The sequence below is a fragment of the Humulus lupulus genome, chromosome 7 (genome assembly GCF_963169125.1).
Source record: "Humulus lupulus chromosome 7, drHumLupu1.1, whole genome shotgun sequence".
NCBI lineage: Eukaryota > Viridiplantae > Streptophyta > Magnoliopsida > Rosales > Cannabaceae > Humulus > Humulus lupulus.
In genome coordinates, this window is record NC_084799.1 from 191,140,809 (window position 1) to 191,167,018 (window position 26,210).

At 37.4% G+C, this 26,210-nt stretch overlaps 1 protein-coding gene across 2 annotated transcripts; it reads right to left on the bottom strand.

Annotated features, from left to right (window-relative positions):
* Positions 1 to 13,692: 13,692 nt before the first annotated feature.
* On the bottom strand, positions 13,693 to 24,076 carry LOC133788979 (dynamin-related protein 3A-like). 2 transcript variants are annotated; one of them, XM_062226681.1, is made up of 21 exons: positions 23,524 to 24,076; positions 21,991 to 22,273; positions 21,851 to 21,879; positions 21,632 to 21,733; positions 21,365 to 21,433; positions 21,208 to 21,267; positions 20,815 to 20,928; positions 20,436 to 20,484; positions 20,192 to 20,301; positions 18,899 to 18,991; positions 18,669 to 18,761; positions 18,416 to 18,553; positions 17,493 to 17,606; positions 17,297 to 17,392; positions 17,065 to 17,107; positions 16,067 to 16,215; positions 15,819 to 15,965; positions 15,212 to 15,264; positions 14,961 to 15,060; positions 14,308 to 14,563; positions 13,693 to 14,210 (listed from the first exon to the last, which is right to left on the bottom strand). In XM_062226681.1, exons 1-20 carry the CDS (start codon positions 23,884 to 23,886, stop codon positions 14,354 to 14,356), a joined length of 2,415 nt encoding a protein of 804 aa, XP_062082665.1. In that variant the 5' UTR covers positions 23,887 to 24,076; the 3' UTR covers positions 13,693 to 14,210; positions 14,308 to 14,353. The 2 variants fall into 2 exon arrangements, with proteins under 2 accessions (XP_062082665.1, XP_062082666.1); XM_062226682.1 differs by having other exon boundaries at positions 13,693 to 14,563; positions 23,519 to 23,657.
* Positions 24,077 to 26,210: the final 2,134 nt, after the last annotated feature.

A 26,210-nucleotide genomic window follows, 5' to 3' on the forward strand; every position in this document is an offset into this window, starting at 1 on the left:
GAGTAAAAAATGCTTGATGTAGATAGATATGTTGAAATGAGAATAATGACAAAAACAGTAAAGCACACAAGAATTTATAGTGGTTCGGCCCCAGAATCTGGTAATAACCTACGTCCACTTGAGCTATTATTGATATAAATTTCAAATGAGTAATCAAAGAACTAGGGTTCAATGAGTTTCACCAACCTCTGAAGAACAAAACAATATATCGAATGTGATAGCTCTAGCTCACTCGTAAATCTCTAATCTCCAGTAATTAGAAAGCCAAAAGTCCCTTCCTTGAGCCATTTTTCTCTATTTATAGGCTCAAGGAAGATTACATTAATTTGTTGCAGATATTCTTTCATAAATAATCGGATACTCAGGAAATCATGGGAGGTAATTTCGGATATGATCATAACTGCATAAGATTTTCTCCAAATATAACGAGCATACGACCAAGCTGGTCGTATACTACGATTGAGCGTTGCGCCACAAAAATCTTTCTGGTCGATGGTCGAACAAGACTTCCGCCAGGTGTCAGCTACGTGTACCAAACGTCTGCCATGTCATCCATGCCTGTTTTTTGGATAACATTTGCCCCCCAAGTTTGTTTAATGCGACCAGCAATAAAGAAACTTTAGGGAAACAACCGTTCATATGCCCCACGAAATCTGTTAGAGTCTTCGTGCGTTTTAAAATCATGACATAATTATGTCTAATCACGCCTTTTCGGTTTTCAAGAAACCAATTTGACGGCTTATACACTCCCCCACGTTTTGAAAATGGGAAAGTCATGATTGCCACTTTTTGCTATACTTCAGCCTCTATAAGTAACCTTTTTATCTCTCTTATAATCCTTTACTTCACCATTTCGATCAAGAACTTTCAAGAACTTTGCTCCGGAGCCCAGAATTTCGAAACAATTCAGACGTCCTGCTGAAGATCTTTCCGACTCGAAATTTTTATTTTTCTGAATCTCCACCTTTGCCCAGGTAATCTCTTAATCTTTCAAACTTTTCGTGATGCCATGCATGTTGTTACTGTGCTCTGTGATTTCCTGCGTTCTTGAGTAGAAATTTATGAGGATTTTGTATAAACCATCTAATGCTTGGTAAGAGAGTGTATTTCTGCTTTATACAAGTTAGGAGTTAGTTCGATAGTAAGGATCATAGGTTTAGGGCGTAAGATCGACGTAAAAATTCGATCTTTAAGCTAGCTGAAAAAACTGGGTTTTTTCCCGCCCTTTAGGAATTGAAAAAGTTTCTTTTCAGAAAACGTTTTATTTCCTTTTTAATCCGTTTTTCAAACTGCTAGCACCAAACTTAGTGTATGGATAGGATGCTGCTGGTCAATAGACGCGAGCAACATTATCCCAATCTCCCACGTAACTCCCCAGGCTATGTGTCTTATCTCCTCCTTTGTTTGTTTGCAGTTCATATGCAAGACCCTTGGGGAGGAGAAAGACCCATTGAAGATGACCTCCTAGCTTAGCTGCTTGAAGGCGAAGAAAACCCCTCTACTTTGATACCAGATATCCCTTTCTCTCGCCTTAGCCCAAACACTTCTCCAGTTCCATCCCAAAGAATGGCTCGAACAAAAACTAAAGCTCAAAAAAGGAAAATCCCAAACTCCTCATGCCAGCCTACTGCTGATGCCCCATCGACCAGTGGTCAAGGCGAAAACGTTCCTGATGCCAATGTACAAAGGCATGCCCGTCCTCGACACGCTGCTCAGCCAGATGTCGAGTGGCATGTTGTTCCCCAAAGTAGAGTGACGATCAGGATGATCGCCAACTACTTAAATAAGTATAAACTGACAGGGGTGACCCTGGTTAGACCTTCCCTCGACCAGAGGGCCAACCTGCCAGGCGGGGCCTACAGCGCCTGGTCGCGGTTTCATATTGAGGCAGGTGCCACTTTGCCTCTTCACTCATGCAGGGGGTGGAAAACTACTTTGGAGTTGCCCCCTTTCAAATTATCCCAAATGGATATAGAATGCTGGCCGCACTCTATATCCTTTACAAACTCAAAAAATGCACAGAGTCCACTCCCCACGAGGTCAACTTTCTTTTTGACCTTAAGTCCAACCCTAACCAAGAAGGTACGGGGTTTTTCCATTTTTGCCATCAGGAAGCCAGGCGCACTTTCCTGGCCGATACTACTCACATCTCCAATGTGGGGAGGTATCACCAGGAATACTTCCTTACTCCCGACTTAGCTGCAGACAACTTGGCCTTCACCCAAGGAGGTAAAAATTCTTACGTCACTAGCTTCTTCGCTTAGTGTTTTTCTGCCACAATGTCTTGACATTTCACTGTGTTCCAGGCCCATGGTTACGTCTAACCCCAACTCCAGGGATGGAGTCAAGGGTGACACTCTTAGCCAGCATGCCGAATGCTGATAAGAGTGTCAACAATTTAGTTACTGAGGCTAACCTTAGGTTGGCCGACCTCTGGAATCCCCAACCAGCGACGAGCGAACCTTCGGCGGAAAACGCCCAAGCCGAAGTGGAACCCGAGCAGCAACCCCAAGCGTCTCCTCCGCGCAGGAGGCCAACTAGGGTTACGATCAGGGAACCTGCCGTCCCTCACCAAACGGAGAAACCCAGGGCAAAGGAAAACAAAAGGTTGCTGAGCCTACCGAACTTTCTGACGACTCGTTGGATGAAAACGGTATAATAATCTCGCTTTTAAATCATTTGCCAATTCCCTCTCATCTATTTGATGGGGATGGCAACTTTAAGAATGCTCCTTCTTTAAATTCAGATTGCTTCCAGGCAGTAGGTAGTTTAGTAAATAATGTTACGACCAGTAGTTGTAGCGCGGGTACTTTACTTGTAATCCTTTTTCTTTCATTCTTTTACCCTGCGTGAACATTTAGTCTTACTGCTCGCGTTGCTTCCTTTTGTGCAAGTATGGACTCCGAGGACGTTTTTAAGCACTACCAGGTTGCTGCTGCTTCTTCTGCTCAAAAGAAAGATAGCAAGAGGGCCCGAGGGGAAAGTAGCAAGACCCCCTCGAAGAAGGCTTGAATAGACGATGTTCCAGCCACTGCCCCCTCCAAGGAGAACTCACCACCTCCACCTTCCTTCGAGCAGGCGACTCCCACTCCTGCTGATCCACAGCCTTCTTCCAAGGCTCCTGACAAAGAGGCATTGGACACTCGGCCCGAAGGCTCCCTGCCCAGCCTCGTGGTCAGCTCAGCTAGGGAGAGGATATACAAGCTCTCCAAGCACAAATGCAGCCAGGCAGCCATTATTGAAACTGCCTCCATGGAGGCTGATCAGGTCATCAACAGAGGGCTGAATGAGATAGTTAGCGTAAGTTATCTTCTGTTACTTTATCATTTATTTCTGATTTCTTGTTCTTACTTTATCTTATTCTCTGTCTTCAGGGGCTGCTAACTTTAACTGCTGGCTAGCGCTGTGTTGGGGCGTTGGTTTCTCGGGGAAAGAATTTTGACTCTAGGCTTGCTAAGACTAAGTAAGCACTTGAGGCTGACCACAACAAGCTGCTCGAGGAGAATAAGGAGCTGTCCAAACAGAAAGAACAACTGTGCGAGGACAAATCTACTCTCACCAAGGAGCTTCTGGACGCCCGAGATGCCCTGAAGAAAGCCAACGAATCCCGGGAAAAATTCAGGGAAAGTGCCAAGCTCAACACTCAAGCATGTGCTCAGCTTGAGCTTGACCGGATCGCTAGCAGGCAGGAGACGGGGGAGCTTGAAAAACGAGTGCAGGAGCTCGAGGAGGACGGGGCCAGGAATATGAAGAAGTACAAGGAGGCCACTCACCTCTGCTTCTATGAATTCTGGAAGCATAACCGGGAGGCTAACTTTGACTACTTGTCCGAACGTTTGAAGAGGACTATGATGGCGCAGTGCGCCATCCGGTTGGAAGAAGAAGAAAAGGCCAAAGTGCTTGCCTCTCCAGAGATCTCCCTAGCAGGGGGGATTGATGGTGCTGATGCTAAAGCAGGTCCTTCGACCGACCAAGGCACTCCTCACAACCCTCAGGATCCTCCAGCTTCTTCAGAATTTTTCCTTTTTATTTTGTTTTCACGGCCCACGGGTCGTATTGTAAAGACAATTTGTTTTTGATGCTGCAAGGGCAGCTTTTTACTTTTAATTAAACAATTACATCCGAGCAGTACTGCTCGCGGTGTAAAAGAATGCCTTTTGATATTATAATATTTCTGTTTATTATAACATCTATATGCATGACCGAACTTAGCATAGTACTTTGGCTTGATTTAACAAAATATAAATTTTGAAAAATACTCTAAGTACCGTAGCATGCTTTCACTTATTTTGTTCATGTGTTTACATACCTCTTGGTATGTTTTGCTATCGATGTACCTTATATGCCCCCCAAGTGATCGAGGAGCTTTAGGTCCTTGGTCACTTGCCTTGACCATGACCTGTGCGAACATTACTGCTCGGTAGGAAATGTAACACTTATAATACAGCAAAACAACACACGTAATGAACAAATACTTGTAAAAAAATTTACAAAGGTTGGCAAGAATGACTGACCGCGCATAGTCCCTTATAATTCTCGTATTAAAAATGGACTAAACATGTCTTTACAAGTGATCTTAAAAAGATCTTACACTTATAAGCGATTAGCCATACAACATGGCTAACCCTTTTCCAAAACTTGTAAAAAGTAAAAATTAATACAAGCCAGTCCTTTAAAAATGACTGTTTATTGGTAATACTTGCACAGGTGTTCTCTGTTCCAATAGCGTGGAACAAGATCTCCATTTAAGCGTGCAAGCTTATAGGTGCCTGGATGAAGGACTTCTTCAATCTGGTAAGGTCCTTCCCAGTTTGGTCCGAGTACTCCAGCAGTTGGGTCACGGGTGTTTAAGAAAACTCGTCGAAGTACTAGATCTCCGACGATGAACTTTCTTTCTTTCACCTTTGAGTTAAAATACCGGGCGACCTTTTGCTGGTACGCAGCTACTCGGAGTTGGGCTCTTTCCCGTTTCTCTTCAAGTGAGTCTAGGGACTCCATCATCAATTGGCTATTCTGGTCCTGGTCGTATGTAATTCATCGATGTGAGGGCGGATCTAACTCGACGGGCAACATAGCTTCATACCCGTATGCTAAGGAAAATGGGGTATGACCTCTCGCTGTTCGATGAAAAGTTCTATATGACCAGAGTACTTCAGGCGGCTGTTCTGGCCATTCTCCTTTACCGTCTTCAGGGTATCTTTAAGTGTTTTGTTCACTGTTTTGACTTGCCCATTTGCTTGTGGATGTGCGACTGAAGAAAAGCTTTTGACGATTCCATGTCTTTCGCAGAAGACTGTGAATAAGTCGCTATCAAACTGGGTGCCGTTGTCTGAGACAATTTTTCGAGGTAAACCATACCGGAAAACAATGTTCTTGATGACAAAGTCAAGAACTTTCTTGGTCGTTATGGTAGCGAGCGGCTCAGCTTCGGCCCATTTGGTGAAGTAGTCGACTGCTACGACTGCATATTTTACTCCACCCTTCCCTGTTGGCAGGGATCCAATCAAGTCTATACCCCATACTGCGAAAGGCCAAGGACTCTGCATCTGATTTAACTCGTTGGGAGCTGCGTGCAGAATCTTGGAAAACCTCTGACACTTATCGCATTTTCGCACAAACTCCATTGAGTCCTCATTCATAGTCGACCAGAAATAACCCTGCCTCATAATCTTTTTTGACAAGCTCTGCCCCCTAGCGTGGTCCCCACAGAAGCCTTCATGTACTTCCCTCATTAGTTCTTTAGCCTTTTCCGGTGTAATGCATCTAAGCAGTGGCATGGAGTATCCTCTTCGGTAAAGGACACCATCGACCAGTATATACCTAGCAGCCTGTCTTTGAAAAGTTCTGGCTTTGTTCCTATCTGCCGGTAATACACCATTCGTGAGATACTCCAAGCATGGTGCCATCCATGTATCCTCCATCCAGATTTCCATATTAGTTTCGTCTGCTCGTATGCTCGACTCGCATAATCTCTCTGCTGGCACTATATTCAAAGTGTCAGCGTCTTTCGTACTTGCGAGTTTGGCTAAGGCATCTGCGTTTGAATTCTGATCTCGAATTGCGCCAACATATCTCTAGTTTTATTTAAGTAGACCACCATTTTGAGGCCCCGTGCTTGATACTCCCCTAAGACTTGATTCACTACCAGCTGTGAATCACTGTAGATATCAAGCACTTTTATATTCATGTCTTTGGCTAACCTTAGTCCTGCGAGGAGTGCTTCATATTCGGCCTCATTGTTCGATGCGGTGAAATCGAACCTAATAGCGCAGTGAAATCGATGCCCTTCTGGCGTTATCAATATCACTCCTGCTCCTGTGTGAGATTCGTTGGACGATCCGTCCGTGAATAACCTCCACGAAGGAGCTTTGACTTGTGGCTCAGGCGCACTAGGTTTTTCACACTGCTCGTCGTCTAGGAGCTCAGTGAATTCAGCGATAAGGTCAGCCAAGCCTTGTCCTTTTACTGCTGCTCGCGGTGAATATGTGATATCGAACTGCCCGAGTTCGACTGCCATTTTAATAAGCGTCCAGTCGCCTCTGGCTTTTACAGAACTTGCCGAAGGGGCTAGTCAGTTAAGACTGTGACGGGATGGGCTTGGAAGTAAGGACGTTGTAACGCCCTGGTTACCCCAGAACAGTTACGGTGAACGGTGGACCGGAAATTTGACTCGCTACCCGAGTCCTTTGGTAAAAAACGTGCTCTAAGTGTAATTAACAGGTTAAGGTATAAAACCAATAAAAAGGAAATGGATATTTTCATTACAAACTGCTCTGCAGAGCTAATCAAAACATTTACAAGTTGTTCTCAGTACAAAATGGTCACTACTGTTTTAAATTTACAATCCTGCCGACCTAAGCGGCAAAAATAGGGTAAACCCCCTAGTTCTTTTGAGAACTCCTTGGTCGTGGTGGTCAAGCGGCCGCATATGTACACATCACCACCCAAGCTCTCCACTCAAGGCTAGGTGAGCTTTTCTTTTCCTTTACCTGCACCACATAGCACCCATGAGCCAAAGCCCAGCAAGAAAACATAACACTATATGTAAACATTATCAAATGATTATCATTATAATTGCACTGAGCATAAAGCTTTCAAACAAATGAGTGAACATCAAATGAGGTCCTGATAAACCATACTGAGTGACTAACAAGAAAGTCACTAATTCAAATGGAAGAGTGGCTGCTAGGTAAGCCACTAGCCTTCAACAGGTTCTGACAAACCATACTGAGTGACTGGCGAGCATGTCACTGTCTCAAGTGGGAGAGTGGCTGCTAGGTAAGCCACTAGCCTCCAAGCGCTTATTTCATTCATCGACCCTCGGGGTCGGTCTATCATTAATGCTCTTTGAGTCATTCAATTCTGATAGTCGATTAGATCTAATCTCTGTTGGCTTGCATGATACACGCTAAGGCCGTTCTGACTAATAAGTCAGTGCAACGTGACCAGTGCCCAGTACCACTGCCGAACCTGACTAATAAGTCACAGCTTCACAGTTGATACTAGCACCTTTGCCAAATCTGACTAATGAGTCAGTACCATGCACAAGTGAGCAACATATGCTAAGCATTCTATATTCAATCCATGTCCATATTCTCACAATTAACATGCTTCATGAATATCCATGCATGTCACACTTGGGGTGCAGTTTTCTTACCTCTGGTTCGAGCTAGAAATAATACAAGAACGACCCCTGAGAACAATCAACCTTTTGGTCCTTTAGCGGTTACCTGGTCATAACCAATTATGGGATTCCATCAATAAAATGAATAATAAAAGTTTCCCAAACCAAAATCTAACCTCCGGGACCTCAAACACTACTCAATCGGGTAGTAGGTTCAACCCCGAGGCCTTAAGCTTGAATCCCCATGCTAAAAACTCCATTTTGGCCAAAATGCCACTATGGGCCACGGCCCTCCCCTGCTGCACCGCGGCACGCCCCTCAAACAGAGGTGGCCTTCTCTGCCAGCGCCAAGGGCCGCAGCGCACCACAACCTCGCCGCGGCGCCTAGCCCAGACCAGCCAAAAAGGCTGCACGCACCATAAATCCTCCACTGCATTTTTCCTCTCAAACCAGCCCTTCAAACCTACCCAAAACCTCCTCCAAACACTCATTTTTACCTCTAAACACCACCCATAACTCACCCTCATCAAAACCCAAACTTATCTTCAATCAAAACCTCTTCAAATCCACACTTTCATCAAGAAATCAAAAGCTGAAAACTCAAAACTAAAACAGGGTATAACCAGAAATTACCGACTAAAACTCACCTTAAACCCAAGTTTGAACCTTCTTCAATGGCTGAACTAAGTCCACCAACCCAGCCCTTGGATTTCCTAGCTTGAAACCCCTCTTAGAGCTCAAGAACACCAAAGAAGAAAATGGAGAAGAGTAGTGTACGGGAAGGAAGAAGAAAGCCCTGTTTTGCTCGGTTTATTCTACAGCCCTCCAAAGTCATATATATCCAAACCCCAAATGACCAAAATGTTGGGGTTTTATGCCCTAATTAAAACACAAATTCTTTGTAATCTCATTTTATTATCAATAAAAGAATAGAAATCATTTTTTGACTTGGTCAATCACTTTGCTCACATGTTTTATTTTCATGATTATTTGTTTAATATAAACTTCTATTAAATCCCGAGCATATAGCTAATCTTATTTATAGTGACGTAATCACAGTGGAATATAAATATGATTATATGTTCAAAAATAAGTTAGTCCTAAGATTAGTCAGTGCACCGGATTTACACTGACTTGCCAATCTACGATATGATCTGCTTACACATTACAGTGTTATGTTCTTTCCAGAACATTAGCAAAGTAGATAAGATCGGATGTATTTGTTACATCGGACAGGACCGATATTGACAGTTGATAAGATAAGTAAACATACCGTTATTATCTATTCTAGTCATATCATAAAGTTGACCATAGGTCAATTCAATCTCAATTCTGAGTGGTTAGTATTCTAACTGATTGTATTATTTGAGTTCTTTGACTTGTTCGTTACCAGCTTACCCTACGGACTAGCCCATACTTACATCTTGGGAACTCGGTAGTATAATTGAGTGGGAGTGTTAATCATAGATATGAACATCTATAGCTTCTGATGAAGAAGTGAAACGATGGTTTCCTTTTAGTTTGGTTCAAGGTGTTAAATGATAGAGATCTCATTTCAGTAATTAAATTAGTTTACTGAAATATCATTTACAAGGAACTAAGTGTTTTAAGGATAAAATACAATGAGGGGTAAAACGGTATTTTAGTCCTATCTCATTGTAGACCGTCTATAGAGGATTGAGTGACAATTATGGTTGTAACAATGGATAATTAATAGCGTATCTATATTTGTTATAGAGCGTTCTATGAATTCAAGAGTGCAATTCCAAGTCTATAGTGGAGTCACGAGGAATTAATAAGTTAGTAAATTTATTTGTTAGATTTATGATAACTTATTGGAGCTTGATTTCATAGGCCCATGGTCCCCATTGTACCTTGGATAAAATCATCTAGATAGTCTCAATTAATTCATTTAATCGTCAATTAGAATTATCAAAGTTGACCAGGTCAATTTTGGATAGTTTCACAGAGTTGTGTAATTTTGAGAAGAAAAGAGAAATTATGGCAGATTTATTAATTAAGATAAATTGGTATCTAAATTAATAAATAAATTTAAATCCAGGTTCAAATTATAAATAATTAATTTGATAAAGGATTTAAATAATTATTTAATTAATTAAATCAATAGAAAATAATACAGGCCTTGATTTTAAGTTCAATGGCTTATAATCAAATGAGAAATTTCACGGGCCTATAGCCCATGATAATTTCGACCTAGGGCTTCAAAATGGCTGTTATTTTATTGATTTTTTAATTAAATTAAATGGCCTAATTGAGTCTATAAAATGAGTGCTTAGAGAGAAGATTTAAGAGACGACAGATAAGTCACAAGTCAGATTTTCTGATAGTTTTATATTCTCTCTAAACACAAATCCTTTTCTAAACCTCTTTGTTATTTTCTCTTCTTCTCTCTATATCTATCTCATGTGTTGAGAATTTCCCACACTAGTCTAGGTGGTTCTAAGGATACATTGGAAGATTGTGAAGAAAATAGAAGATCGGTTCAGTTTCTTGATAATACTCTGCGACAGAGATGATACAAGAGTTAGAGAAACTGAAGGAAGGACTCTTAATTCCGCTGCGTATACTGTAAGTATTCTATTCTTTGTTTCACTTTGAATTCAATTTTAGAAACATGTTTTAGGCTATCTCGTATTAATTTGTTTAATATTAGATATACATGAAAATAAATAAAGATCTTGTATAAGCTATTCCAACATTTCTTGCTGGGCTTTGGCTCATGGGTGTTATGTGGTGTAGGTAAAGGGAAAGAAAAGCTCACCCAGCCTTGAGTGGAGAGCTTAAGTGGTGATGTGTACATATATGGCCACTTGACCACCACGGCCAAGGAGTTCTCAGAGGAACTAGGGGGTTTACCCTATTTTTGTCGCTTAGGTCGGTAGGTTTGAAATTTTGAAACAGTAATGACATTTTTGAGTTGTAAATAACTTGTAAATGTTCTTGTGGCCCATGAACAGTTTTATGTATCAAATAAGACATACCCTTTCTTTTTTATTGGTTTTCACCTTAGCCTGTTAATAAACTTAGAACACGTTTTTAACCAAAGGACTCGGGTAGCGGGTCAAAATTCTTTTTCACCGTAACGGTTCTAGGGTAACCAGGGCGTTACACAACTGCTCGGGGAAGAAGAAGAAAAAAAATAGACTAGTGGCTCTAGGGTGTCCTTGGATCGAAGTACTTAACACCAGAGGCACCATCGGAAAAGGTGAACACCATTGGAGATGATGAACATCACCGGAATCTGAAAATTTTCCAAATTCCGGCCAAGGAAGCAGACTAAGGAAAGATGCCCCAGAACACTACAGAGTGGTCAAATGGGCCATTTATGATCCCAAAAAAGGCAAAAACAACCTCAGAAAAGCTCAAAAAACAACTCTTAAGCATGCATCCTAAGCTCTCAAATACACACGAAATCTGGAAATCACAGTTTGGGGATTCTTACTCGAAATGAAGCATCGGATTGTGTTAAACCGAGTGCGAACTTTGAAGAACAATTGGTCGTTCACCGTAAGTATGAAGCCTCACGCCAGTCATCTAGAATGACAGAAGGAACTGGAGAAGAGGCACTGTCGGAAAAGGGTTTAAGAGAGGTCGAGAGAGTTTGAAGGCACAAAAAATTTGAAATGAGCTAAAGTAGCGTTGGGAATTTGGTTCTTGACCTTTTATAGACCCAGTGTTTGGAGGCGAAGTAAGTTCATCCCAACTATTGGATTATTTAGGATCTGGGTACTCGATGATGATCCAAGGGCCTAAAATTAGAGTGGTGCGGATCGTGATCATTGGCATTGGAAAGAGAAAATCTCGAGCGTAAGCCGAAAGGACGCCTAGGGTATGGAAAAGACGTTTCGGGCTATGGAATTGACCTTTCATTAATTGCACCGATTGATGTGCCCAACAATGGGGTTAAGGCACGTGGCAATAAATCTTGTAGTGACATCAACGGAAGTCCAAGCGTTTCCTGCCCGAGGACCTTTTGAAGCCTTCCTCAGTTTTAAGTCTCCACTGTCTGAGGACAAGTAGAGACTTGGGGGGCAAATGTTGTATGTGTTTTCTCCCAAGAACACGTGATCACCCGAGTAAGACACGTGCCTCTTTTGTGAGGCAACGCCCAAAGGATATGTCCTCGGGAGGTTAGTCCCATAGTTGGAGGCCGTCCTCCTCGGATAATGAGAAGGCGTCGACATCTCTCCTGGGCCATGTCCCGAGAGCTGTGAATGTCTTCATAAGGTTACCTCCTGGGGATGCTTAGTAGTCCATGCTTTTCCTTGCCCCCAACTATATTCCAGGCTGAGGACCTAGTCCTCGGAATCTTAGGGATAGGCCAGGTGTCAGCCAACACGGATTAGCTGCCTAAGAGGAAGACCTGACAGCCTTTTTGGGCGATCTACCTATAGTGTTATCGATGGTACGACTCGACAACTCACACTCCCACTACGCCGCCTGACACAGAAATACGTACATCATGCTCTGACAGTCTCAGGGGCATGTTCCCCATAAAGTGGTTACTTTTTTGCAGTGGGCCCCGCAAATCTCGCTTGGGTCGTGGTCTCTATTCAATGCATTGAGGTGTATTAATCTCCCAATTATAGGAAGAATGTGTATTAATTACTTATGATTACATTAATGACCCCAGTCTCTATCAATAGGGCTGGGAGTCTAATTGTAAAGGGTTTGGTTTTTGATAGAGAGAAAATTACTTGTACTTAGAGCAATCTAAACGCTGCCTGAGAACACGAATTGAAGCTTGCAACTACAAACTTGCAATCCTCTTAATACTAGAGACTCATGGACTAGGGTTCTTTTATAACCTGAACCACGTAAAATTCCTTGTGTTCTTACAGTTTATTTCTTTAATCTCTCCTATTAAGGTTGATAGCGAAAAAGGCAGTCAACACATCGTTTTGCCCAAAAAAAAAATCAAGTTTTCATGATTTAATCGCAAGAGCATCGACACAGCATCCACTATGCATCGATAAAGCATCGTTTTTGCCAAAAATCAAGTTTTCATGATTTGAACGCAAAAGCATCAAAACAGTATCGATTTTGCATCGAAAAAGCATCGCTTGAATTTTGGCCAAAACGATGCTTTCTCGATGCATAATCGATGTTGTTTCTATGCTCTTGCGATCAAATCATGAAACCTTGTTTTTTTTTTTGCCAAAACGATGTTTTTTTATGCAAAATCAATGTTGTATCGATACTTTTGCGATACAATCATGAAAACCTTGATTTTTTGCCAAAACGATGCTTTTTCGATGCAAAATCGATGTTATTTTGATGTTCTTGCGATCCAATCATGAAAACTTTTTTTTTTTTCCAAAATGATGTTGTTTCGAAGCTTTTGCGATGCAATCATGAAAAATTAGATTTTGGCTAAAGCGATGCTTTTCGATGCAAAATCAATGCAATATCGATGCTCTGCGCTGAAATTTGACTAAAACTTTGGAGCTTCGTAACTTTTCACTCAAATGTCCGCTTTAGATGTTTTTTTTTTTTTAATTTTGGTATTTTTTTCGAGATCTACAAGATTAGATTATGTAAAATCTTAAAATTTATATGTAGAAGGTGGGGTCATCAATGGTGAATGTTGGTGGCTTCATGAAGAGGATGATGTTTATGGCAGTGGCAGCGTGAAGTGGTGTTGTTATGCCGCCTTGAGGAAGTGGTTGTGATGGTGCCATCGTGGAAAAGAATGAGAGAGGAGCGTGGAGTGATGGTGTTATACCGCCTTGAGGAAGTGGTTGTGATGGTGCCATCGTGGAAAAAAATGAGAGAGGAGCAGAGAGAGTTTGAGAGATAGCTTTAGCTGGAGAAATGGAGGATTTTAATAGGAGGGGTAATTAAGTGCAATAATATAAAATGACATATTTTGGGGATAGAAAGTTTTGGGGCATATATAATAATTAGTAGGTATTGGTATGCATAATATATTTCCCCTTTATAATTGTTAGTGTAGTTTTGGTCATGTGTGGGTTTGTTTTATTGAATAATGGTGTTCCGTCAATTGCAATAATGATTTACCATGTATCAAAAATTGAACACCTGAATTGAATTGGGAAAGAAGGAACCTTTGAGAATATAATCAATAAAGTTACTACAATTGCAATCATCATTGCTCTACAACCATAAAATGTTGCCTATGATACAAGGTGTATTTTTTAAGATAACACTTTCGATGCTAAATATAATCAATCAATCAAGTTACACTGGAATACTTTGCCGCCTGCACTATGGCAAAACACAAACACCACCATGGATCGCCCTCGACAATCGAGGCGGCACCAGAAAAAAATTTCCCAAATAAATATTTATCTGAAAGACATTGTTTTAAGATGACAAAATTGGAAGAGGTAAAGAAAACTGGGGGAGGGAGACTATCTGCTCCCGTTATTCTTCTTGGAGCCTAGTAGAAAAAATATATCAGCCTGTATTATATGGAGGAACAAAAGGAAAGAATCGAAGGACAAACAACCCAAATATCTGCATCACACAAATCTAGTCGGAAGAAAATTTGAATACCCCAACAAAAACACTGGGAATGGCGGCATCTCAATCGCCTTCTAAGCTGCATAGAGCAATTGAATATATGTAAAGGCATAATAATTTTTACGAGAGCTTCTAGTTCCAACTAAACAACTATGGCTCAACAGCTGGATAGAGACCTGGCATGGGGAGAAGAGCATCCTTCACCACCATTAGAATCTGCAACTAAAAGGGTGCGTGAAGCTCCCCAGAGTGTGATGATTTTCTGGACTTTGTGTTTTTAGGAGATGCTGTATAAGAATCATTAGAACTGCCGGTAGTAGTATACATTGATGATGTAGGTAGTCCACTCCTTGGCAACCCTGTTGTATCACCACCTCCCAAGCTGTAACCCTTCTCAACTGTTTCTGCTTCCAAAGGCAACTCATCCAGCGTCTGCCCAGAAATGTAAAATATTAAAATCATCACTCAATTTCGTGGGTGTTGACCTAAAACTAAGATTGGTAATGGATAAGTAATACTAAGATGGAGATTCAGTGGAACAGAATATCAGTGCACAGACCAAGTCACAGACTCAGAATTCTAGATAACCCTTTATCACCAAAATAAAATTTGGAAAGAAAAAAATCAGTTAATAAATAGTTGGAAAAAAAAACAAGTTTGACAAACTTAAAGGTACATAAAATATGACAGGCCACAGGTTCAATTGAAAATATTCAAGGTTGCTGTGATTAGAGAATGGGTAGTAGAGGCACAGTAGTTAATAAAAAGATATTGTAATTAAGTTCCTAAGACACTGAAACTATACATACAATAAGATCAGAAAACCTACCCGAAATGCCAGTTGAAGAGCCCGGAGTGTCTCCCTGGTGCGCTTTCTCTTTGATGCTATTTCATCAGGTTCTCGCAACATCTCTTCAAACAGATTCTCTCTGTTTAGGATAAAAAACAAAGAGAGTCACAATCTTAAGTGAAGAAAATAGCGCAAATTAACAGAGTAAAAACATATTAAGAGTAATTTGTTCAAAAGATTTAAGATTTGATATTTTGCTTGCTTGCTTGCTTTTTAATCTTAAATGGTACCTGTAAAGCTTCCTAATGAAGACATTGTGCAGCTCACGCTTCGTATGGTTTACCTAGATATATAAAAGTCAAGAAAGTCATTAGAAGGGATGCACGGGATTCGGGCAACTTTATTGTCTACAATCATTGTTAAGATAGTTGTCCAGACTACAACCCACACCCACGTGGAAGAATAAAGTGCAAACCACAAAATAACAGTCGTGAATTATACACAAATATAAACAATTTCAGATGTACTATATGCAAAATAAATATGTTGAAAATATAGAAGAAATGGAACTAAAATGTGTAAAATAGTTTGATACAAACAGCCTTTTATTGTCAATAATTACCCGAATCCGATGCAAATGCAAGCATGGATCCAAAATTACTGATACAACAAGAAACACAAGGTTGTATAGGAATGCTTGACGGGTTTACATAAGACAGTCTAGATACATTGAGAAAATTTCTCCATATTAAAGCTGATTTGAATCCAGGTCATTTGATTGACAAAAAATGAAAACAGATTTACATAAATCCAGACTACCGAGTTTCAATAATATGACAAAGGCTGCAAAAGGAATAGAATGACTAAGCAGAAAAATACACAAAAAAATAATGTTACCAGGAAATGCATGATTGCTTTAGGTACAAAGTCTTCAATATTCTTCCTAACGATGTCATAGTACGATCTCAACAGTAGTTTGGTGACTGCAATTTCAATAGTCTCCTGCTCTGAATGGGTTTCTGAAGGCCTCAAGACAGTTGGGGGCTTAACAGGGGGAAAAAAGGAAGAATGTTATTTGTAAGGAATTTTTTTTTTTTTTTACAAAAGAACATTAGTGAAGACAAGCTGGAAGCTGAAGTTACTACCTCTCTTAGGTGGATCATTGATAAGGCTTGCTCCATGTTGTGAATAGGCTCGTTGAATGTTTTGTTTGTCATGCTCTCTTTAACAGGTGTACGGCTTTCACCTCCACCAAAAATAGATGAAATACCCCAAGTTGAACTGCTAGCGTTTCCTGAAATTGTCAACAGATGCATCAGATACTAGAATTCCAGTTTCACTGAAGAGCCACAATTTATGAAAGAAAAAAAAGATGAGACAACTGCCCTATACAATAAAAAAAATCCTTAGAAAATCTAGGCAGAATAGAGAGAAGAGCAAGTATATCCATTACAAAGACTTGTCAACACTTTTTATTGATTCTTTCTAACTACAGCGATCATGTCAGGTAAACAAAGTAATGGCCACTAAAATATATTCCATTCAATGTTTAAAAACATATATGCTAAATCTTTTTTCAGTAAATTGCATGTTAATAGATTTTTTTTTTCTTTTGTACAACAAAAGTTCATGCAATACTGCTGCTTAACACAATATAGGGCTTCTTTAAAATGACTTTAAAAGTTCTTTCCAAGCCTATAAGTTACTTTTACGAGTGCTTGGAAGAATTTTCAAAAGTCCTTTAAATGTGCAGCTCTTCTAAAGAAAATAAGTGTCCAGTTTCTCAAAGAAAGTCCTTTGAAAAAAACAACACTGTTTTAAGTTTTAATTTTTAATGAAATTTTAATGTTTCCTATTTGATTTATTTCTAATAACAAACTTCTCATCTTATTCTAATTAAAGACAAAAAATTATCCTTTTTTTTTTGTGATATGAAAAATTATTTTTTAATAGAATATCCATACATTAACAAAAATTAAACTTTAGCTTCTCTGCTTCTACTGCGTATAAGTAAAAGCAAAAGCGAACAGGCCCATAGCTTGTTACAAAGTGTGAAACAATATCTAAGGATATATGCACATATATTTTTTTAAAAGGAAAAAAAGAAAAAATAACCTTATCAAATCATAATGTAATATCTTACCGGCGGCTGCAACTTTTTCACTATCAGGTGCTGGTCGAACACCCTGCTAGTCATGCAAATAGAACAGAAACATAAATTAGACTAACATAGTGGTGACTAATAGCAATTTAATCTTATAATATAATTGTAAGTACAATTGAAACTACATACATGAAGCCAGCAAAATATGTATCATGCTAATTGGGGTGAGAGACTACAATTCTGTTTGCCAACAGAAAAATCTTAACACTACCTGATCAGACACTATCCCATTTGCTTGTCTAGCAAGAATTCCTCGAGATTTCAGACTTCTTTCAGATGTCGGTGCCTTATCAGGTTCCACACCATCCTGATTGATGAAAAATGTAGGAAGAGGGAGTAAAAAACTTATTACAACAATATGCAAACACACATTGCTCATAATTACTATGAATAAGGGATGCATATACCTTCAGCCTACCAATAGGCAGTGTTACCCGAGAGGACTTGACCTGAAGTAAGGCAACCTCGACAGCTTTACTCCCACCAATAAAGTTTGGATGTGAAGTATTTATGTAATCCATCTGCAAATTAGTTACCAATAATGTTAAAAGCAAAAAAATTTAGCAATATAGATGAGAATGGAATGCACAAATTTGCAAAATCCTACAGCGTCCAACAGCATTAATATCAAAACTATAAGAGCAGATACGGGATTAGTACATAGGGGATAACATCAATTCCTTCACAAAGGCAGTTGACTAATACCACCAAAGTAGCTCTTTAATACTATAACGGTAAAGCAAATACCTCATAAGAAATCTCAAAGAAGAACATAACAAACTAATTGCAAAACAACACACAATTGTATCATAAAAGAAGGCCAGACCAGATAATTTACAAAACTAATTGGCACTAAAACATTTGCAGTAGATCTTGAATCTAATATTCTCAAAATGCACAATTTAAATTATACTTATACAACCAGAAAATGTATTGCAGTCATAAGGGAGTTTTCTTTATTAAAAACAACAAAATTTCAGTCACTACAAGGGATCCTAAAACCAAGAAACTATAAAAGCTTGCAGCTATAAAGATGAAGGACTTGTCAGTATAGTCGACATAATACGGACCCCATAATACCAGTGAAAGATGGCCAATAATGTTTGAAACAATATGAGGTACTGTTGATGGTCAACGCATTTTTCTTTGTTCATATAATTCAGTTGTGTAAAACAATATGATTACGGTTAAAAGGCCAACAGGGATTATATTTTGCCCTTCCTTTTCCAGAAGAATCCAATTCTAAAGCATAATTATTTTTATGTGCAATCAGTATGCACCCAACAGGCATGCAGCCAGAAAAACATGCTTATGTCAGATAAAAGCATACCTCCATCTCAATTATGTGTCCAATCATTGTCTCTGAAGGCTCAAGGCCTTCTCGCAAGAAGTTGTTTATAACTTCATCCATCTGCTTTCTCAAAATAGGGAATCGTTGCAATTCATTTACTAAGCAACGATGACTAATCTGAAAATAAAAAAAAAAATTAAAATTGTTAGGCGAGGATCAAACCAAAGATGTATGGAAGTAGGGAGACAATGTGAAAGGAAGTAGAGAGATTATTTGTATGGAAGTAGATAACCTTCATCAACTCATCATATATGAACCTGGCACACTGAAGACTTGGATCTAACAAACGAGCAATTTGCCTTCTAATAAGTACTTCAAAAGGCACCTATGCATACAAAGGTCAACATTAATAAAATGCTCAAACAGCACCCAGTATCTTAAATTAGAGGATGGCAAAGAAAATAAAGAGATTTTAATTTACTGAAGATGTCCAAACCGAAAAGGGAAACAAAGAAGACGTACTTCTGGTACAAACAATGCAGATTTAGGGCCAGTTGCATTCTGAATGGCAGTTCGAATGTCATCATCAGTCAAGTCCTCACATGGATCCACCTCCTGCACAACAGGTCAAATCACATCAAGACAAATTTGTCATCTGCAGATCCGGAATCATTATTATTTACTTAACAAATTAGGGCTAGAATCCTAATATTGTTTTGTTCTGGAAAGCACAAGTATTATAAGCAAGGATAACTAAGTCCTACCATTACTTGTTCTGTTGAAAGCAAGGATAACTAAGTCCTAGCATTACTTATTCTGTTTAAAGCCCACTAATGACAGCTCCCGTGTTGGAACCTCTAATCATGTTTAAAGTCAGTTATTTCTGCCATCTATTGTATTTGGTTTTGATAAGCCTCCCATAGGTTTTGTCTATAATAGGAGAAAGGCCTAAGTAATCTAGAAGAACAAAATTACTTTATATTTTTTGTATTCAGTTTGTTATTTCAATTTTCTATCCAGCTGGCAACTTATTATGAGTTTAAGGGCTGAGTTGTCTTGTTCTTAGAGGATCCTAGTTGGCATTACTTAGTTCCAAATAATGTCTATATATATGGGAAGGGTCTTTCTGTAAAGGGTAGCTAGAGATTGAGAAGAGTTGACTCTTTAGGAGCGACCAATCCTTTTGAAAGATTGGGATAGGAGAGAACGAGCCTCTCGTAAGCTTGTATTTGTTCAGTTGCTATTTGTTTCAATAAAAGGCTGTGAGGGAAATTTTTCCAGATTTCATTGTTGAAAGTTTGAGAGTTTAATTCTTACTAAGAAAAGACTATCAGGTTTTAGTGTGGAAATAAACCTTGATGAATAACTTCATAGAATCAAGATTTATATGTACTCTACAGATCTAAATTTAAACTACCGACAATATTACAGTCCAATCCCAGATCAACGGAAGAATCTGATTTCATAATTTTCTTAAGAAGTCAAACTGCATATAGTTTGGCGCATTTCTGGATATTTAAAAAAAAATTGCATTTGAAATTTGTTTGGCAAAAAGTTAAAAACTATTCCAACATTTCTGTGTATCACTCGCTCCTACAAATATTCTGACAAATTGATGTATATCACCTCCCCCCACCCCACCAAAAAAAAAAAGAGAGAAAGAAAGGTTAAAAAAACAATTATCCCGTTATCCAACAAAATTAAATAAATAAACACTGCATGATGAATTACATTAATAATGGAAATAAAAGGCAATAAAATGCAATTAATTCAACAAACAGTATAAATGTGCAGGTATTTTTTTAGTATACTAACCTCTAAACTTTTAACAAATATTGACTGAAATATATAATGAATTCTTGCTCCACCTGACAGCTCAGATGTTGACATTTCCTCATTTTTCCCTTCCACCATTGAAGAAAATGCTATATTTAACAGGAAAAGAATGAAACATCATTCACCAACTTAAGATGGAGAGCAGACAGTGCACCATACAAAATCACGAACAAGATTCAGGACTCATTAGGAAGCTAAAAAAAATTAGGTAAACTCTAACTACCTTCAGAATACTTCGTAAGAATGTTCAGGAGAAGAGCTCCTTGACCAGCCTATCAACAATAATACAGTGAAAAGTAAATATAAAGCAAACAATCACATCTCTTTAAGTCAGTTTAAGTGTTTAACAATAAAAACTTCAGATAAATACAAAAATACTGTTTCAACTATAGAAGACAAGCAAGTAAAGCAACAAAAAATGAAGCAGCTACTACAACTGCGGCACCGCCTAATGTCTAATCAAGATACAGCACCCTATATCATATAAGTACAATGCAACTTTACATGCCCAGTGCAGATGCACTAAATATGGTGGACCATGCAAAGATCTCAAAGAAGAAAACAGGGACCAATGTCAATTGGCAAAGATCTCAATGACATACTTTTGATTCTGTGATTTCTCCATAACTGGCATGCTCTTTGGCAACAGCAACCAGCGCAGAGCTGATGCGTGACTTGAGTTCAGGGAGTACTTTCTTAATATGTTGCACTAGAATCTGCAAACAAATTATAAAGCTAATTTAGAGTAAATGAATGGTATCTGCCAAGGAACTATAAAATCCTGGAAATAAGGCATCAATAAGCTAGTTCATGTTTATGACAATAAGTTATCAAGGCACATGCGTGTACTGAAATATAATTAATGGTTCTTTAATAATAATAAAAAAAAGAGGTTTTTTTGTTGCTATAAACTCATGAAACAACAGCAACATCTGCTGCTAATATTTTACTTGTTCCATGAGACTCAACAATGACTAGCTGCCATGATCTTCTACCTGGTTCAACTTCTTTGCCAATTGAGGGACACCACAACGATCAGCTAGACCATTATATACCTGCATAGGAGCAATAGAAAATACTAGATGAGAGACTTTTTAAAAAATTTCAAGCAAAAAAGATTATCATAAATCTCAGAAAATTATAAAACCATACAGGACGGCTGCGGAAAAACTTTTCTTCAGCTACAAGTGCATCCTTAATGCTCCTGTCAAGCAAAATATCCTGTTTCAAAAAGCAAATTACAATCTCAGCAACTACTAAAATAATAGCAGCTTTGCAATTAACTAGTGAGATATACATACATAAAATGTATGGGATTTAAAAAATAGGGGAAGAAGGAAGAAATATCAGAAAAAGTATACCACAAGAAAAAAGACCAAACTCATTTTTGTTATAATTTCCAATGAAGATAAAGATTACCTCCTGACTACGATTCACAACCCCTACATAACCAAGTTTCAGGGGAATTACTTTTCCAAGCAACAGATTCCGGGCATCAGTACCTCTGTCCATAATGTCCAACTGTGATCACAGAAGTAGGAGAAAAAAAAAAGTTAGATTCTCATAACAATTAATTTACAGCTTCCAGGCATTAAGAGCATGTTACAACTTGAAAAGAATACAAGTGAAAACACATACCTTCGTGATTACTCCTATGGTTCTCAAACCTGCCAAAAGAAAATAGCAAAAAACGATTATATTACTAATAAAAACAATAAAATTTGATAGCTACCATAAAATTTACAATCTCGTCATTTAAAATTAAAACTAATACTTACCATCAGGGTCAGCAATTCCAGCAACCTGAAGAGCATCTGAATTTGCCAAATCAGAATTTGCAGGTGTAACAGCCAAAATTAAACAGGTATCAATTTTGATATAAGACATAATCATTGTTCTGATTCGTGCTTCAATGTCAGTCGGCTGGTCACCAACAGGAACCTTTGTTATACCAGGCAGATCCACTAGTGTGATATCAAGAACATTTGGCGAAAATATCTTCAAGCGAATCTGTTTGTCTGATACACCTTTGTTCCCTCCTGCTTCCCTATCTGTCTCAGCCTGCACCAAAAAATTAAAATTAATAAATAAAAGGAAACTATTTTAGATGTCCAATAGCACTTCTATCTACGTATATACATGGAAAAGGCAAGCCTACTAATGACACATATAAGGTACGGTGACAATAACATCATTAAACCCTTGTATAAATCATAAAGTCACTAGGACAAAAATCTAGGGACCAGAGATAGCTGAAGTTGGTAGCAGCAGTCAAGTTTTACTTTGATATATCATATAAGATGAGGGTTTGAATGAAAAGTGCTAAATACAATACAAGAAGTAAAGATTCATTTCCTTCCTCAACTCAATTCCTCTCTCTCTCCAAATTTACAAGCTAAGGAAGTAATTACTTATATTATACTTTCAGTTTCAGGGTATTGATTTTCCTAGATTACATTTAAAATTTATGGCTAATCATTTCTATACAAGAAATAAGAACATATTTCAAATTTCAAAAGCAAGGCCAATAACAAACCATGCCAAGGCAAATTTTCAATACCAAATTACTTGGAAAAATTACCAAAAATGAATCTTTACAAATTGTGAATGACTTATTAAATGACCAGCAATTTGTTACAATAGATGTTGTGTGTGTGTTTTTTAATTCATCAGAAATTATCTGGCATTGAAAGGCCTCGACAGAGGCTAACTGATTACATAGATGTTGTATCTTTTCTGACTAGCGATTAATATTATAGATAATATAAGGTGGTAAATTCCATAACAATATTTGATAAGCAACAATCAAGAAAATAAAATATATAAATAAATAAAAATTCACTAGGCTACGCTTGTTCTGCATATCAAATTACATGGATATAAGAAAGCAATGCAAATGAAACTTATTTGAATATATATTGACATAGTACAAATCTCAAATGTAGATTAAGTAAACTATCACAATGACATTATCTTTAACCCCCAAAAAACATGTTTTTTCATAAGAGAAATTCATCCTTAAAAACATTACCACAAGGCATAATCTTTACTAGAAAACAAACAAAATTCAAGCATTTCATGCGCCCTAGAAATGAAGCCCGCATTATTCCATTTATCCTTTCTACGAATCCCATATTATCCCATTTTTCATTTTTTGATATTATGTCCTCCCGCTGAACTTTATCCCTTTTTTTTCTAGAATAAGTCCACATTCTTGACATTTCTTCTGCATTTAAACTATTCAAATTCATAAATATTTATGCAAATTATTGAGGGAAAAAAAACATTGATCCATAAAAACCATACCAAACCTGAATTTCCCTCCGAATTTCGGAGAAATCGTGAAAACGCTTCCCGGGCAAGTGGAGGAACTCCCCATACTCATCATCGGTTCCATCAGCATTTTTCTTGATCTGGAGAAGCTGAAGCACGAGAGGTCGGCGCGTACATATTTCAGAACCCCTGGGCAGAAAGTCCCGGCCAACAAGAGCCTCGAGAACGCTCGACTTTCCGCTACTTTGGCTTCCGACGACGGCGACCTGAGGGAGCTGGATGCTTGATTGGCTCCCCAGCTGAGCGAAGATATCCTGAAGCTTGTTAACTATAGGGATGACGGAGGTACCCAAAGGCGCCGCCGATGACGAAGATGGCGGATGCGATGCCTCGTCCGCCATTGATGGATCTTAGAGAAGCTCCCTAGGGTTTTGAATTGTAGAGAGAAAGAGATAGAGAAGAAAGTTTTAATTGGGATGAATTTTGGAGGTTCGATTGTTCGAATGAGATGGACTTGGGTACGCGATGGGTACGCAGAGGGGTTAAGCTACGCACCAGTGCTGGGCAAGAGAATAACGTTTACAGGTTCAAAGTTTTTTTGAATTACAAATACCGTAGTCCCGAAACAGCAAGCTCGGCTGGCTCAATCGACTCGACTCGGCTGGCTAAACCGACTCAGCTGACTTCATTGACTTGACACAATAGTGAACATTTCTGAAAAACCTACCTAACCCGTAACCCAAATATCGGATTTTTTGCAAATACTTGTCGAATTCAGGTGAAATCGAATCCGACATGGTTCGGATTAGGTTTAGATTTTAAAATTAAGAATACACGGATTTAGATTACACCCAAACTTAAATATAAATAAAAATAAAAATTTGAAAAACTTAAGGAGAGTTTACACGGTAACTTAATTACAATATTGTTTTTCAGAAAATAATATAACCAAATTTATTAAATTATTATCATATATAACACATATAAGATAATTAAATTAAATATTCTCATTTCCTTAAATCACTCACTATGACAACCTTCCTAAAATATCTTGTTATTGATTAAAATAAGATTCAATTACAAAATTTAAATTTAATAAATAATTAATTTTTTTTTTTGAAATAATAATTAATATTTTTTATATATAGAATACAATTGGTATTTATAATCATTAAAAACAATATTAATATCAAGTTACCATTATCATTAATAAAGTTTACACATACGAGTAGATACTATTTGGTAATTAATGTAGACGTTTAATACTAATTGATAATTAACAACTTTTATCGTGATACTTTTGGTTTATTGAAGTATTTTCATGATTTAGTTTCTAAATACAACTAGTGGATCAACTAAAACTTATTCAAAAAATTTAAATTGTAAAAAATATTCAATTAAAAATTGCATTAATTTAAATTTCAAATCACGAAAAATAGTATAAATGGTACCATATATAGTAGAACATCAAAAACTCATTCAATAATATGATTTAGTTACTATTTAGTATAATATAAAAAAATACATGCACATGTATCAATACTAATCATCAGTTGACGATTTTTATGGTGTTTCCCGAAATTATTCCATCATACAATTTCTAGATACCAATTAGTAGAACAAAAATTTATTCAAAAAATCTAAAATAAAAGTATCCAATCAAAATATATATCAATGAAAATTAAAAAATATTTAAAAAGTAGAAAATATATATATATATAAAAAAAAAAATCATTGGTACGTTTAGGATACCAATTAGTAAAAACAATTAAAAGAAACTTATTAAAAAATTAAAAACTAAAAAAAGTGCCAAAAAAATATTTCAGTACAAGTGGAAAAATGAACATAGATACTATGTGTTCAATACCAACTAGTAGAAATAGTAAAAAAAAAATCAATACAAAATAGTAGAAAAATGAACAAAGATATTGGGTGTTAGATACCAAATTAGTAGAAGAAAAAAAATCATCTAAATAATTAATGTGGGTTAGTACTTATAGTCTTGTAGAACATACAAAATACTTTTTGGTATCACATAGCAAAATATACCATTTAGTAGTTAATTATATATAATAATATGATATCATGTCATTTTAGATTGTCCTAAGATACTTTTGTTATCACATTGTAAAATATATCATTTAATAGTTAATTATATATAATTATATGATATTACTCGGTTTTAAATTACATAGTATACACAATAACAATAAATTATTTTTGATATAAATTAGTACCTAATTTCATTTAATACTAATAAGTATCAGATTGTATGCTAAGAAGCTCATATAGAATATTGAACACATTATTTGATAAGATAGTAAATAGTAATATGTATTATAAGATACATGCCTAATTATATAGTATACTATATAATAGCATATTTATTAATTATGTAGTGGTATACTATTGCCAAAAGTGAGTGGACAAGTAGAATAACAATAATTTTGAAGAAATTGGTATTTTGATACCATTTGGTAAGATATATAATTTTTTAGGGGATAAAATAATAAATGATAAAAATATAAAAAAAAAAAAAGATACAAAATAGTATCCAAATAAATCAATAATTCTGAATATTGGAGTAGCTATACAAATATTGTTTATGGAGTTCTCAATAAAAATAAACTAATTAATTTTTAATTTATGCAACGAAAGTTTCCTTTTTTAATTATGAAATTGACCATTTTTCTATAAAATAGTGACTTTCAGAAATAAAATCAAT

What these genes read in the sequence shown, in the direction of transcription:
- LOC133788979 (XM_062226681.1), bottom strand. Translation starts at nt 23,886, where the DNA reads ATGGCGGACGAGGCATCGCATCCGCCATCTTCGTCATCGGCGGCGCCT. An exon ending in AAATTCGGAGGGAAATTCAG is followed by an intron (nt 22,274 to 23,523) that starts GTTTGGTATGGT and finishes TTTTTGGTGCAG; the next exon opens with GCTGAGACAGATAGGGAAGC. An exon ending in CAATGATCCACCTAAGAGAG is followed by an intron (nt 15,966 to 16,066) that starts GTAGTAACTTCA and finishes CCCCCTGTTAAG; the next exon opens with CCCCCAACTGTCTTGAGGCC.